Here is a 16,676-nt window from a genome sequence, read left to right as displayed (position 1 = left end):
AAAAAAAACCAGCAAAGGAAATTGCAGTCCTTCATATTTTATTTGGCAGCACAGATGCAGAGATATTCAGGGTTTGTATATTGTGAATGACGTAAAGTCAGTGTGAAAACTGCTGTTTTCTGTATGGACAGAGTATAGAAAACAGGTCGTCACATCTCCTAAGGGAAAATGTTAAAGTTTGGCCTGGAGTCCTATCTTGTCAATTATTAATGGTTGCATTATTTTACCATAAGTATGTGGACACAAATGTAATCGTAAGGATTTTGGAAGATTGTCAACATGGAAGTCTTTATTAAGAGAGAGGTATGGAAAATGATGAGTCTTATACTATGAAAAGAGATTTTTCCATTCTGGATGACCATTTAAGCAATTAGACAAGAAGCAATGAAAAGACGGTGTAACAATCTGTGAGACCTGTCAGTCGAGGCAAACCTGTTTCAACTGTTAAAGTCATTAAAAAACAGCCTCCGGGTTAAAGGAGCAAAGTTGAAGTACCACTTTTTTTTTTTTCTGCCAGCTGTCAGACAAACAAACGGAGTAACATATTGATCGTGTCTAATGGCCAGAAATGTAATCGCACTGTTATCTGCTCGACTGTGCAAACACACCCTTAACAATCCCTTGCAAGCCCATTTCTGGGCACGTGTTGAACATTATTCTTCCGATGCTGACGATTACAAACTGTGCAGAGTACAGAGGGCTAATTACCGTGTGATTTGTCCTCTTCCAGCAAAGAAGCCGAATGTGGTCTTTGCCCTGACACTTCATGGAGGCCACCTGGGCTTCTTTGAGGGTGCAGTCCTCTTCCCCCAGCCTCTCACCTGGATGGACAAAGTGATCGTGGGTTACGCCAATGCCATTTGTCAGTGGGAGAAACAGAAACCACCATGCCAAAGTGACCACCTGAGTGAGGGCTCCTGCTTAAAGGAGAAAGCATAAACCTCTGTCTCTCTCATTTGTTCATTAACCTTTCACTTTCTCCAACACCACTATCCCCACACTGCACTGAGGAGACACTCTAAACTGATATCTCTTCTCTGCCTTCTCCTCCTGTGCGACTCACCAGTACCAACCCACCTTTCCCGGTCCTCCTTTGTAATCACAATCACCTTAAAGTTTGTGACAAAATGAACTAACTGCCTTCGTGCTCTTTTCCATGTCGAGGACTCGGAGCAGGGACATTTTGGTTCTTTACATCTACACAGTAATGACGCCTGGCTAAGTGATTCTTTTTGGCCGAAAGTGGCAGACAATGAAGTCAAGCTGTCATTTTAAAGGAAAGCAAGAGCACCACTTTAGAGTAGTCGAGTGAGAAACAAGAGCACACAAGAAGCCTCGTATTACATCGAAGAAGAACTGTAAGAAGCTCACTGCTTATCACCGCCAAGGCCATATAGCCTAGTCTGCTGTCTTAACAAACGTTACCGTTTTGTGTGTGTGTGCGTGTGTGAGTATGTCTGTGTGAGACTGTGTAGGCCAAGAGGGAAAGACCCAGGATGGTGGTCTTTGTGAGGTTGGTCTGATTTAAATTCTCTGTTCTTAGCCCTTGGCCATTATGTCTGCTCCTCTGGGTGCGTTGCTGTTTGTAGTAAATGTACTGTAGATTATTAAGTATTAAGGTAGGATTGTACACATTGTTTCTAGCTCGTAACATCATCCTGCACATAGTTTTGGCACTCAAAGTTTTCGGTGCTTACCAGACGTGACCAGGGATCGAGCCCCACCCTCGGATGGGATCCATGTACATTCCCACAGTTGCATTCTGTCACTTTGATTCCAGCACTTTACATACTGTACACCACAATATTTTCCCCCTTTCCTCATTTTATTTGTCAAAGTGCAGATATGGAAACTGTTAACGGAGGGGGCGAGGATGATAACGAAACGTTAGATGAATCAAATGTTCCCCGCGTTGTCTGTCTGTCAGTGTCTTTGAGCCCTCCTTACTCTTTCTGTTGCCTTTGATCAGCTGCAGGTCCGGCCAAGTCTCTGATATCCGTCTCTTACTGCACACACAACAGTCCTACTGCCACTGCACTGAGGCTAACATTCAACCCACCTGGTTTGGTGCGAACATCTTAGTACAGCTTTTCCATTTTCCAGCAGATGATCATGTGGTTCTTTGAAATGTTGAAAATTTAGCCTTCTGATTGGCGAGCGTGGTGCTACAAAAGGGAAAGTTCAGCAGATGTGAAGCAAATTTTTCATTTGTAATAATCTGAGCTGTGAGGTTTGACGAGTAGGAGGGCTGAAGATACCAAAGCTCAACCGCTATTTATTTTAGTGGCTTGTTCGTATGATTCTGGTGTTTGTTTAACTGTAATTTAGATGGAGAATGCTGCATGCAAGAAAGAAGATGGATTTTAACCGTAGGGAATATTTTTTTATTTCAAAGACTTTGCCGAAAATCCCAGTTCCTGTTTTGTTGACTGCACTGAGAATAAAGGGTGTTGCTGCACGAACTGCTGAAAAAATGTTCGCAAACATCTCTTGTTGAAATCATACTGCAAGACTGGGATCTGTGGACTTTTCAAAACCCGATTTAAATTCAAACCTTGTTGTAAGGGCTCTAAGGAAGCTTCTTCAAGGCAATATAAAGCCAAGAAATGTGTAATCTAAAACCTGCTTCTGAACACTGTGATGAGACGCTAAGGGTGGTTTGAAATGATTTAGTGACTGACAGCAGGGCATTTTATGAGGCTTCCTAGGCTGTGGTTTGTGTGTCGTAATACCTGGTTGATAGTATTTGATAAGTAGAAGTGTTTGAGTACTGGAAGGTTTGCCATATCAGGATATAACAGCACTGAATGTCAATCAATAGAAGCTTGTAAAGTAATAATAAATATCAGATAATAAGAATTGGATATTAAAGCTTATATATGGCGTTCCAAAGTTTGTTCTTAGCTTTAGAAATAGTTGCTTGGTTACCAGTAGTAGTATTTAAAGTGCTGTAATTGTGAATCTGATCTGTTGCTCTTTTTGCTCTTTGGAAATTTTATTATCACAGTTATTTTCTGAGGTATAACTGCCTTAAACCTTTCTGAGCAAATACTATGACATCCAGGTATTAGTCTCACCAGTGCTGGCTTGGCTAATGTGGGGATAAAAGGGAACTCTTATCCAACTTCATCTCTAACTCAGGGCATCTGTCAACACCAAGCACCAGTCTGACACCAGTGATCCCGTTTTTCTTTGTCTTTCGTTTCATTGGAGTCGTTTTAAATGTACTGTAAGATAAAATGAGACGTGCTGTGGCAGGTGGTCATCAGCCTGCCTTCTGAGTGGAAACCCTCAGTTTTATAACAGTATTGGAAATGAGGCTGCACTTGATGTGATTGGTGACATAATCGTGTTTGGTGTTTCAGTCGGCCTGCCAACACCCTCTTTCTTTTTACGTCTAGCGGTCGACAACCAGCATTTGCTCAAACAACAAATCACTGTTGCCATCTGTTGTCAGGGAAACTGAACTACAACTGCCAGTCTTCGTGGCAAACATCCTCTCATCCACCCACAGTCAGATTATAGTAAATGGTTCATCTGTAGTCCACAGCTCTCATTTAAAATTACACGTTTGGGTTTATTCTGGCTCGATTTTGATGACACCAGCAAAAACCCAGTTTCTGCAGTACGAGCCATGTGTTTTGGGTTGTTGTTGTTGTTGTTGTTGTTGTTTTTTGTTTTTTTAGAAAAAATGTTTTTGCCTCTCCACAGCTTTGCACAAAAATGCAAGTTTGGATGTATTATTTGGATTTTTTTTTTTTTCTAGTTATTTTTGGGGTATTTTTAAATTTTATTTTGTATTGTTCTTATGACTTCTTGTGTTATCTGCTTGTGTAAATGCGGTAGAGTGTGAGTGTTGATAGGTAAACATACAGCAGGTGTATACTGTGTCATATCACCACCTCTGATCCCCAAAAATCCAATATTGTTCACTTTAACAACAAAAATAAAATATCTACGTAAAGATGGTGTATATTAGATTTGAGGGACCAGGGATGGAAAAATAAAGGCAATAACCAAACAGAAGGGATTCTCTTATTATTTAAACACTAATGTGACAATAAATGGTGTCAAAGTATATTAGACCAAAACATGTCATACTCATTGTAATAATTTTCTCATGGATCTGGGATCGGAAATGTTATTTTACTATACTGATAAAACATGGTGTTCCTCTGTATTTATCCTAACCTCACTGCTTTAAACATCAAGTTTATGGGCTCATATTTAATTGCTTGGAAACTAAATGACTCAGATATCTTGAGTAAATTTAAAATGTCCAAAAAATTTGGGAAGAAAAAGTTGGATTGGGGTAAACTCAATTGCTTAATATTATTGTTTTGTTTTTGTTTGTTTTTTTTCTATAAAGATTTTTTTAAATGGAGAATCCGTAACTGTCAGTACCAGGCAAGTGGATGGGAGCCCACTGTGTGTTAACCTACAATTATCATTATACAGCTTTAATTTTGTGTTTACAGTTTTGCTGAATGAAGGCTAAAGGGTGTGTTGGGACAACTAGAGGGGGGGGGGGGATGCAGTCACACAACATAATGTACTCTGATACTGAACCCTGGGTGTGTTTGTTGAAGAAATACCAGTGGTGTGCGTGTGTGTGTGAACTAATTATGTGAGGAGACGTGCTTATTGTGTTCCAAAATAAATTATTTTCTCAAAAGAAAAATGGTTTCTTTTTTCCCCTCTAATTAGAGCTTTGTAAATATAATGTAGAACACGCTTTAATATTTAACAATAATTTATATATCACAGATTGTGCTGAATTGAGCCTTCATATATTGACTCCTTTTATCTTTATAGCTTTTCTACCTCCCCAGTTATCATGTGAACTACACCACAGGAAAAGTAATCAAAACACAATTAAATCAAACCTTGTTTTGTTTTTTTCACCATCTATGCTGTCAATTAGCAAACACACAAATATATTACTTTTCAATCTGTTGTAAGTGGTGTGTTTAAGGACAGAACAGTTGGTGGGAATACTGCATGCTGTAAGGGCATCTGTATTTTAAATGCAGTGCAATTTAATACTTCAATAGCTTGCAGTCCAGATTTTAGGTACACATTACGATCAAGTCGTGTGAAAGGTTTTGACAAAATTCAAAACTCAGAAAGGTAGGACAACTCTGGAGTTTTGCCAGGCCTAAAAAAGCAGCTTGACCTAGAAATCTGTATGAGGTAACATTGGTCACTGATTCATTTAAACTACAGCTTGCTGATATTAGCTAATTGCAGATGTATTGATTTTTATAATACATAAAAATATAAGTGAGAAATATCTGCCATGAGTATTGAGCTTGCATAGTTTGTCCATCAGAGGGCGGTCTTTTACTTACTTATTGGCAACAGAGGCCTGGGCAGAGCCACAGCTAAGACCTTCATATACCATGACCTGTTTGTCTCTCGTGGCTTGGACTTTCTTTTTATGACAGAAACTTGGCTACCCACTGATGATCTAGCTGCTTTTGTGGAACTGACTTCTATTCAACACAATCAACTCTGTCCTGCATCCCACCACTACAGCCATATCTAAGACTGCCTCACACACTTGTGAGGATTTTCAAAGGTTCTTTACTGAAAAAATTGATAATATCAGATCACATATCCGGCTCCCATCCCAAGACCCTTCTGAACCACCTACATGTTCTTCCTTTCTCTCTGAATTTAAACCAGTCTCATTATCCCATCTTACTGATATAATAATGCACATCAAACCAACTACTTGCCCCTTGGATGTGTTACCGACACCATTTCTCAGAGATGTGCTGAAGACAGTCAGCCCTAACATCCTCGCTATTGTTAATAGCAGCATCTCAAATGCAACTGTTCCTTCAAATGGGACTGTTCCTGGTTATTTTAAACAAGCTGTTGTCCAGCTGCTTCTAAAAAAAACTGGTTTGGATACGTCAGTTCTTGGCAATTCTAGACCAATTTATAAGCTGCCGTTTTGTCTAAGGTTCTCGAGAAAGTTGTCCTCCACCAATTATCCTTAGACACACATAGTATTCTGGATAAATATCAGTCTAGTTTCAGAGCCTTCCACAGCACAGAGTCTGCTGAACTGAAGGTATTCAACTATGTTTTTAGCTGCTGACTCTGGAAAATGTACAGTTTGAATTCTTCTAGACCTGAGTGCAGCATTTGGCACTGTTGACCACACAATCCTATTAACCCATCTAAAGACGTGTTGACATTCAAGGCTCTGGTCTAACATGGTTTGCCTCTTACTTAGAGAGCAGAACATGCTCTGTGAGGCTACACTCGCTTGTGGAATACCTCAGGGCTCTATTCTGGGCCCTGTCTTATTCTCCGTATACATGCTCCCATAAATAATAATAATAATAAACTTTATTTATAAAGCACACTTAAAAACCAAGGGTATGCCAAGGTGCTTAACAAGTAACATAGAGAATAAAAGGAAGATAACAGAAATAGGACCAAAGCAAGTATGCAAGCAGATAGCTGTCATGATACATAGGAAAGCAACAGATACAGAACAAACAAGGAATTAAATGAGCATAAAAGTGCATAATATAAAATCATAAAAGAAATGTTAACTAGAGGGAAAGGCAAGATTGAATAAGTGGGTTTTTAGTCGTGATTCAAACAGTGCTACAGAACCAGATGCGCGGATATCAAGAGGAAGGATATTCCACAGTACCGGGGCAGCCAGAGCAAACGCACGATCACCCCGGGACTTCAGCCAAGATCTAGGTTGCGTCAGAAGTAGTTGAGTGGCAGATCTAAGTGTTCTAGCAGGAGTATGTGGCTTGAGAAGTTTGCTAAGATAACTCGGCGCTAATTTATTAATAGTTTTGAATGTAAGGAGTAATATTTTAAATTGAATACGATAATTTATGGGCAGCCAGTGCAAGCTAGCTAGAACAGGAGTAATAGGGCAAAATTTCCTGGTACCAGGCAAGAGGCGGGCTGCCGCATTTTGGACTGTTTGCAGTCTAAGAAGAAAAGAAGAGGGAAGACCGTAGTACAAGGAGTTACAATAATCCAACAGGAGGTCACAAAAGCGTGAATAAGCTTCTCCAGGTCCTCATGCAGAACATAATGCCTAGCCTTAGAGATAAGGCGCAGTTGGTGGAAGCTAGATCTCACTACAACAGACACTTGCTTATTGAGTTTGAGCGAGCTATCCAGCAGTACACCCAAGTTACTGACATAGTCACAGGAAGAGCTAGCAAAGGAACCCAGGGCAGAACAAAGTTGGGCACGAGGGATTTTACTGTTGAACAATCTCAGTCTTCTTATCGTTTAAAACAAGAGAAATACTCATTCTTTGACCTACCGCATGCATTCTTGAAAGTAGTGCAGGGACGCAGCAAGGTCGTCAGTAAGTTCAAAATAGATCTGTATGTCATCGGCGTAACAGTGGAAGGCAATATTGTATTTTTCAAAGATTGCGCCTAGAGGGAGCAAATACAATAAGAAAAGAATAGGGCCTAAAACTGATCCTTGAGGTACACCGCAACAGACCGGTGCAGAGGAAGAGGAGAAGGTGCCCAAGTTAACCGAAAAAGACCTGTCAGTGAGGTATGATTTAAACCAGTCGAGGGCAGTGCCTCTAATACCCACAGTGTGCTCAAGTCTTAATAATAAGATGTTATGGTCCATCATATCAAAAGCCAAAGAGAGGTCCAGTAAAACTAGGACCATAGAGCGTCCAGTATCAGTAATTACAAGAATATCATTAAGAACTCTAACCAACGCCATTTCAGTACTAAGCAATGGCTTAAAAGCAGATTGAAATTTCTCAGCAATATTGTTCGTGTTGAAGTACGCCTGGAGCTGGGAGAGAACTAGTCTCTACAGGATCTTGGACAAGAATGAAAGCTTAGAGATCGGTCTGTAGTTTGAAAGGTCATAACAGTCAGAGTTTCTTATGACAATAAACTAGGACAAAACTGAGATTATAATTTTCGGTACGCAAGACTCTGTTAGTCTCATAAGAAATGACTTGGGCCCACTATCAGCTAATGTACACCCCCAGGTAAAAAAGCTTGGTTTCATTTTCAATTCTACCCTCAAGCTGGACAAACAAATAAATTCAGTTGTTCGTGGCAGTTTTTTCCAACTCGGGAGAATTTCCAAACTCAAAAATATCTTTCATCTGAAGGTCTGGAAATCATTATCCATGCCTTCATATCACCACGTCTTGACTACTGTAACTCTCTCGATTTACATGTCTGTCACTCAAGCCTGTCCCGCCTGCAACCAAAATGCAGCAGTACTAGAAAGAGAGTATTACTCCCATACTCACATCTTTACATTGCCTGCGAGTTAAATATGGAGTTGACTCATGGATTTATTATTTGTTTTTAAAGCCCTCCATGGCTTGGCTCCAGGTACAATCTCCTTAGCCTGCACCTACCCACTCAAATGCCGCGTTCCTCCAGTCAGATGCTTTTATTGGTTCCACGCTCCCAGTTAAAATCTAGAGGTGACAGGGCTTTCTCCATTGCCACTTCAAGACTCTGGAACAGTCTTCCCTCTTTCATAAACTCCTCTTCCTCTTTGGAAGTCATCAAATCAAATTTGAAGACCTACCGATTTCCAAAGGCTTTCGGATCTCTTTGACACCACTTTTATTCTGTTTTAGCTATTCTGGTCTTTTATCTCATTGGATGATGTATGCATGTATATATGTATACACGTATTTTATGTACACGTATGTGTGCTTGTGTGTGAATGTGTACACTTTCGTATATGTATCTGCATATGTGCATGTACATCTATATTTCTACAAACAGGTGTATATAAGAGTCTGCTTTGTGTGTCTATATATACGGATGTCTGACAGTGTTTTTACAATGTTTCTTATCTATTTTAATTCTTTTTTATTTGATTTTATTATCTCTCTGTTCAGCACTTTGGCCGACACTTGATGTCTTTTAAATGCCTCTTCTTCTCTCACTCTCTCCCCCTCCCTCTCCTGCTGCTACTTCAATCACGAAACTGATCAATGACTTATCTGTCGCAAGTCCCGTCTCTCGTTTGTTTATCGCCCACTTTGCACCAGAAAGAGGAAAACAGCGCATTTAAGCTGTTGTTAGAATTTATTTAATATCACTTTCTAGTATCAGGTGATGTTTGCTGGAGCCACAGCTGTAAAGCTGCTCATCATGATATCGGTTTGGTTATCTGGTGAGAGGGAAACATAAAGATGAAACCAGGAGATGCCCTTACTGAAACATCAGAGCTGAACAGGTGATGGAGAAACAGGTTTACCTTTTAGGTGACATGAATGAGTTGAAGAGAAGTTATGATCTGTTTCTGAGAGACAAATAACACCAGGAGCATTTTTTACATAGCTGACAGCTGTGCAGGGGCGGGTCTAGCAAAGTGTTGCCAGGGGGCCAGGCAGGGCATTAACAGGAAAAGGGGGGCACAGAGAAATACTTTTCTTTCTTATTCTCATTTAAAATGTCTAGCTTTTGATAAATAATTATCTGAATCTTACAACCAAAGTGGTCATCAGATGTAAAATGTAATCATACATATATACCAACAAGACAGTGTACATCACTGTCACAACAGCATTTGTTTCCATTCAAAGGCTTTATGGCTTTTCCTATAATACCTGGTGGGCCGGTCTCTAGTCAAAATGCCCGGGCCGATTTTTTGTCCCAGTCCAGCCCTGGGCAGAGCATTAAACAAACAAAAAACAATACAACAAACGTGTAGGAAATCTGTTATGGTTCATGTGTCTGAAAGAAAAAAAAAATCAGCCACTACATCAGAATAATAGATTGTAAAATCACCAAATATAAGGACTGGTTATCGGCCTTAAAAAAATCGCACATCATTCAGTCTCTAATTTAAAACTCCATTATTTTAAATATACTCATTAATTAACCCTGGTTTAACCATTTAACCCTAGAGTGGGTTTAGCTGGTTAAAATATAGAACAAATGATAAAAATGGTCATTAATTTAAAAAAAAAAGATGCACAAAAAAGATTTTATTTGACATTTTTCAATCCAGTGCAACGTCCAGAATGCATCTTCTTGGTACATCACGCCTCACATGATATGTTGAAACAAGGCCACTGAGGCAAGCAACTGTTCCTATTTAAGGCACTGCATCAGGAGGCCCTTTATTCTAAAACAATAATCTAATGTAGCCTCATGCCTTATTAGTTTTCCCTCTGGATATCAATCTCAAATTCACCCCTCGAGACTTTGCTATGCTGAATCTGTATCACGGGGTCGTAAGCAAAAGGTTGTTCTGTGTACAGCAGATTGATCTATGAGGCAAAGCACACCAAACACAAATCAGTCTGGTCTTGACCAGCTCTGTCATTCTTCCTCCACTCATACATGTCATACATGAGAGGATTGTCAGTACATGTCAATGTAAAGTAACAAGTGATTACTATCAGTTATTCTCTCCTTCATATATCTAAACAACATCCTTTACCTTTTCCATTTATATAACACAAACCATCCCCTGCTTCTAACCCTACATACATCTATGTACTGCCTGAATTTTTTTTTTTTAAAAAAGTAAAAATCTAGCCTTAATACAGACCACATATCTGATCTGATCACACAAAAAGCACTTCAGGTAAAAGGCTCTACTCTTGGGTTTGAAATGGGAGGATTGTTTCTTCAGAGAGCAGTGTCTTCAGAGCCAAAAAGCTTGGTGGCGATGGCCTGGTAGTCGGCCACCGGTGCTTTTCCACCGAAGTCTGAAGGCAGGATGTCTGCATCGAATTCTTTGAGGTAGTTGTCCAATTCATCACCATGAACAAAGACCTGAGGGAAGTTAGAATCAGCATTTAAAGATGTAGCTTAGATTTAAAACAAAAAAAAATATAGCTGCTATCAGCTGTGTCCCTTATCTTTACCCTCTCCAGCAGCTTGCTCTTCATGAAGGGTTTAACCACGTTGTAGGTAGTGGTGAAGTACCAAGGCTGGTGAATAACGTGAACTGCCTTGAAACGGGCTGGGAACGAGTCCTGCAGAAAAACACAAAAGAGCCAAAAACTATAGTTTGAGGCTCCACATCAGCTTTCATTCTGAGTCTGTTTGGGCCTGCAGTAGGGGTGGGCGATATAAATGGTATACAGTAGAAACGATATGAATTTGGTCAGTGTTAGAGATTTTGACTAGACGCTCTACCATGATAGCACATGTTGACGGAGTCATCAAGCTGCGCCTGTTTTGGTTGAAAGCATTGCAGCGGCTGCAAGCAATATCATCTGCAAATTATGCCGGGCGACAGTAATAGCGAAGAGACAAATCACCTTTTGGAATATGAGGAAAGCCAAAAACTGCGCTTCCTCCACTTCTGTACCATTGATTTATTAATGCTGAATTCTCTTGCAGCTGCTCTATTCCCATCTGATTATTTCAGTTGTTCTCCTGACTGAAGTTTGGTCCACTTACAGCATCCTGCCATGCGATTGCATTTGTCCCTAGTCATCGGGAACCCTCGCGTTAACTTTTATCGAGTGGAAAAAAGTTAGCGTTCATCCTCCAGCTTCACTGTGTTTATGTTATGCTAACATAGCTGTGTTGCTAACGATCACATAACACTTCATTATATACCAGCTAGTCCAACTTCAGCAACCCTAAAAAAGTCACTGCTGTTTAGTTTTCTGTCTTCATTTATGTTGGAAGTGTTAGCAGAGCTGTACGTTTTAAGTCTTTCAGAAATCTCTCAGTCAAAACATGCTATATCATGTTTAGGTGGAAACTAGCGAGCTGACTTCCTGCTGTTAAATTTAATAAATTCTGTTTTCATGGATGCCTGGATGTTAAACTTAATTGCTACACCTGGTAAAGCACCAACGCTGATCATTTTATTAAAGATGAACAGTTTTTAACTCTCAGTGATGTCGCTGTGTTCCTTTGACTTTGGGACCTGGAGCAGACGGCGTTTTGGACCCAGATTATTCTGGGGATTATTCCGGATTATAAGGCACACTGTTGATTTTTGAGAAATTAAAGGATTTTAAATGTGCCTTATAGTGCGGAAAATATGGTATACAGAAGAAGAGAATATATCGCGATATATATCGTTACGGCACATGCTTCAAATTAATAATAATAATAATGATAATAACTTTATTTATAAAGCGCTTTCAAACAAAGTGCTGTACAGCTATTTGAAACTAAAAAGATGAATAAATAAAAGCAATAAATAGCAGTACAAGTAAAAACACAATACAAGTTAAAAATAGTAAGAATTTAAAAACTAAAAGCCATAGAATTAAGACATGTAAGATAGGGTGAACAAATGTGTCTTCAACTTAGTTTTAAAAACCTCCACAGAGCATGCCTGCCTAATATCTTGAGGGAGGTTGTTCCACAAGAATGAGGCACGAAAAGAAAAAGCACGCTCTCCAATTGTCTTTTTTTCTGGCTCTAGGAACCTTTAGAAGGCCTGAGATCGTAGAGCATGGGATCGAACATAAAGGTGTAAAAGGTCGGAGAGGTATGAAGGTGCCAATCCATTTAAAGCTTTGTAGGTGGGCAGCAGGATCTTAAAATCTGACAAGGTAGCCAGTGAAGAGCTCTCAGTACAGGGGTAATGTGCTCAAATTTCCCAGTTCTTGTTAAAATACGAGCAGCTGCATTTTGCACCATCTGTAGACCTCTGAAACTTTTCTTTGGAAGCCCAGAAAGAAGAGCGTTACAATAATCAATACGTGAAGACACAAATGCATGGACAAGAACCTGTGCTGTGTCACTTGACAAAACGTATCTGATTCTGGCTATGTTCCTCAAATGATAAAAGTTGGTCTTCGTTATTTAAACAAAGACCGTTAAATTTCATCTTGAAAATTATATGACGATGTCATAAATCGCAGGGACAAGGTAAAAAACTTGGGCGTGTGGTTCGACATGGTGCTCTCCTTCGAGTCTCATGTAAACTCTGTCCAGCCCACTCAAGGTACTTCAGTGGGCTGGTTTCAGTCATTATACAAATGTACTGTTTATAAGATTGGGGAAACCTGCAGTCAGCTGAGACTGAAGAAGTCACTTGGATGAGTGACGAAACGTTTCCACCAGAATACACTACGTCCAGATGAACAGAATCAACTTTTGGAGATTTATTTTCCTGGATGATTGAGAATGCATCAAGATATTTAGTAGCAAGAAATTATCCGATAACGAGCCCCTAATTGCAGATACACAAGATTCTAGTTTAGAGACTTCAGCACAATTTCCAATGGTTAGAGGAACATAAAGCTGCAGGTCATCAGCGTAACAATGAAAAGTTACATTAAAAGAATGTAAAAGAACACCAAGAGGCAGTGATATTATGGATTTTAGGCCATTTCGCTCAGCCCTAACCTGCAGCATGTCCACCATCTTCTTGAGCTCAGCTGGCTTGATTCCTGAGGCATGCTGCATTGTGAAGCCTTTGAAGTTCTCAATCAGCACAAATCCATTGATCTGGGTCTCGTCATTCTCGAGCAGCTTCTCCAGGATCACGCAGTATGCCCTCAACACCTATTACACGCAAAAGGATATATATTTCACAGAGTACACTTAGATGACTGAGCTGCAGCTGTACAGGGCTGCTTTTCGGGTACCTCATCGAAGGTGATCTCCTCCAGGTCCCAGTTGTCGATGTTAAAGAGCAGGACCACGCGGCCATACTTGTCTCTGCTGGGCAGAACCACTGGGTATCCCGCTTCGACTGTGCTGCGGACTGCCTCGGGGGTCATGTTCTCAAAAAGCTCAGGATACTCCTTCCTGAAGCGTACGTAACCTGGAGAACCACAACCAACAGATCAGCTGCATTCTCATTAGTTATTATTAATCCCCATCTCTCTTTCATGGCGCGTCTATCCCGTTTTCCTCCCATCACCACCAGTCGGTCGTGGTAGATGGCTGCTCGACCCTGTGCCTGGTTCTGGCGGAGGTTTTATCCTGTTAAAAGGGAGTTTTTCCTTCCCACTGTCACCAAGTGCTTGCTCAAAGGGGATTATTGGATTGTTGGGTTTGTAGGGTCTTTACCTTACAATATAAAGTGCCTTGAGGTGACTGTTGTTGTGATTTGGTGCTATATAAATAAAACTGAATTGAACTGAATTCTCTCACTGGATACTAATAACTCACAACCCCACAGTGTACACAGCACTGCATATTTCTGATGCACTCACACAATGATAGTCCTGTGTCAGTGGGGCTCCAGTCCATCTACAAGCAAGGCACCAATTAACCCACAGTAAATGTGTTTATGAGAGAGAGAGAGGGAGACAGAGAGATACAGACAGTCCATCTGGATGTGCATGGATTCCAGTCTCACACGGAACAACTTTTCTATATTGATAAATGTGCAGGTGTGTATTTTCTGTTTTTGCGGGGATGGAGTATTCCAACAACAGCAGCACCAAGATTCAGAAATTCTGGTTCCAGGATTATGCCGATGCTTGAGTTAAGGTTGCTAGGTTTAAGATCAGCTCAAGGTTTAATGGCATATTACATTATTATATTGTTGGAATAATAACTGGGCATCATTTTGATCATCTGGTTAGGAAACAGCATTCTGATCATTCAGAGGATTGAAAAAAAGATTCAGAGGTTTTTGTGTGTGCAGGGCAAGTCATAAGGTGTCCTCACTATTGTCGAAATGCTCTTTTTAATTTTAACCCGTTCCCAGAGCAGCAGAAGTTCCCAGCAGAACGTGGCGGACTCACAAGTGAAGCAAACCTGCCGTCCCATTTGCACACACAAAGAACAGCTTTGTCAGCTCACTCAGAAGAATCTCAAAGCTCCCAATTAATGAACACATGCCCCCCTGCCTCAGCGATGGCCTGGGATTCATGCATACGAGGAGCACAAAAGAGGCCTCACCATCAATTACTGAAGCGCTTGGGTGCCAAAATGATGCAAGCAAAAACTCTCTTTTTTGTCTCTCTACTCAATGAAATAAAGTGCTTCTCATAAAGTTGTATTTAGTAGGTTGGAAATCACCTTTCATGAGCTCGTGGGCCCTGTCTACATCAAACTTGCGAGCTCTGAGGAAGCGCAGGAACAAAGAGTCGGGTTTGTCCCCAAAGCGCTCCAGGATCAGCTTGGCCAGGCCGTCTCCATCGGCTGCCCTCTCTTTCATCAAGGCCCGCAGGTCCTTCAGTGATGATGCTCGTCTCTCATCTGTCTCATTCAGCTCATCCTTCGCCTGGGAGGGTAACATCAACACGAACCCTGAGCCATCCAAGGACCATATATATATATGACTCGTGTATTTGCTGCCATTAGAAACTATGCTTACTTTACCTTTTGCACAGTGTGGCCAGGCAGTTTGTGGCACAGCCCAAACACAGGCCCATGATCCTTCACTGTCAAATGCTCCAGCTTTGACCTCATTGCTTGCTCCTCCTCTGACACCATGCGAAAAGTACCAGTCTGCATGACAAAAAATCCACGTTAAAATCCTCCTTTATTGTTTGTGTTTTACCTCATCGTTTCAGGCTTTAGTAGTTTTCAAATAAAAATAAAAGTATGCATTAATTGTGCAAAAAATGGGTCCAAGGACCTCCGGACTCCAAACGATGCATGCCAGCGAACGTCTGGTTAATCTGCTTCACATGATCGCAGAAAGGACTTCTAAAGCCATTTCTTAAAAACAGCTTAAGGACCCATCCCGGAGCCAGCATTTACTGGCACAATAACAATACTAAGCAGCATCATGTGCTGACAGTTAGACCTCAAAGCCCTCTAATGTTTTTAGCCCACACTGAACCACTGAACTGAGGCCAGAAACTGACCTAACTGCCGTAAACAGAGATAAAGTGAGACTGAAGCACTCTGGACTGTTGAACTTACAGTAGCCATGGTTGCAGCGTCTCACAGCAGCGACGCTAAAACTGTGGAGGAAGAAGATTTGGCACAAACAGAACGTGACCACATTCACCAAAAAGAAACCATGCAGACGCTCTTTCAATTAATGATGTATGACATAATCTGAGAACTACACAAATACAACATCACCAGGAGGAAGCAATAGCATTCAAAATGAAGAGGTGGGTCTTTTATATATCGTATTGCTCATTAAGCAGCTTGACTGAAAGCATTTTTTTAATTGAAAAGTTAATAAATATATATATATATATAAACAATTTGCTTAAATAGTTTCAATTCTGTATAAAGCCAAATAATTGTTATAATTGAGTTGAAGCTCTTTAACCAAGAATCATGACACAGGTGCTGAAGTTTCTCTTCAGTGAGTGTTTTAGGCTCTTTAGAGAGCAAAATTCAAACCTAATTGCAGTGCAGCAAACAATAGAAGAAACTTAGCACAAATGCATAAACCCTTCATTTAAACTATGAAAGACGTATTAATCAAAGTAAAAAACAAGGTTTCTGTCAATTGACATCAAAGCAAAAATATTTTGTTTTTAATGTGATTTTTAGTTACTACACAAAATATGATACACATATCCTCAAAATGCTCATATGTTATTTGTCTGTGTTTATCTGTCTATCGACTGATTTAGAGCTGAGCGGCCTTACCTCGAGCAGACAGGATCAGAGACCTACAGCGAGTGGCAGAGGAGACAGCAGGGACAGAGAGGACCACGAGGGGAGGAGTTACTGGAAGAAAAAACACTCAAAGTAGGATTAAAATGACACAGTGGATTACGACAGGTGGCTAATCTAGATGATGCAAACTGCGATGCAAAGCGTGAG

At 40.5% G+C, this 16,676-nt stretch overlaps 2 protein-coding genes across 6 annotated transcripts in view; one reads left to right on the top strand and one right to left on the bottom strand.

Moving 5' to 3' along the window:
- LOC146525372 (monoacylglycerol lipase ABHD2) overlaps nt 1-10,521 on the top strand; it is a 22,660-nt gene extending 12,139 nt beyond the window's left edge. For all 5 annotated transcript variants that reach the window (XM_085144077.1, XM_085144165.1, XM_085143992.1 and 2 more), the window contains one exon: nt 731-10,521. In XM_085144077.1, coding sequence (XP_085000203.1) covers nt 731-939 — 209 coding nt within the window. In that variant the 3' untranslated portion in view covers nt 940-10,521. The remainder of the gene's footprint in view (nt 1-730) is intronic.
- Nucleotides 9,974-16,559, bottom strand: LOC146525371 (retinaldehyde-binding protein 1-like). The gene is made up of 8 exons (XM_085144521.1): nt 16,500-16,559; nt 15,813-15,853; nt 15,264-15,392; nt 14,961-15,165; nt 13,574-13,752; nt 13,332-13,490; nt 10,877-10,987; nt 9,974-10,784 (listed from the first exon to the last, which is right to left on the bottom strand). Exons 2-8 carry the CDS (start codon nt 15,819-15,821, stop codon nt 10,638-10,640), a joined length of 939 nt encoding a protein of 312 aa, XP_085000647.1. The 5' UTR covers nt 15,822-15,853; nt 16,500-16,559; the 3' UTR covers nt 9,974-10,637.
- Nucleotides 16,560-16,676: the final 117 nt, after the last annotated feature.

This window comes from Neolamprologus multifasciatus, chromosome 1 (genome assembly GCF_963576455.1).
Source record: "Neolamprologus multifasciatus chromosome 1, fNeoMul1.2, whole genome shotgun sequence".
Lineage (NCBI taxonomy): Eukaryota > Metazoa > Chordata > Actinopteri > Cichliformes > Cichlidae > Neolamprologus > Neolamprologus multifasciatus.
This window is presented reverse-complemented; position numbering and strand designations above follow the sequence as displayed.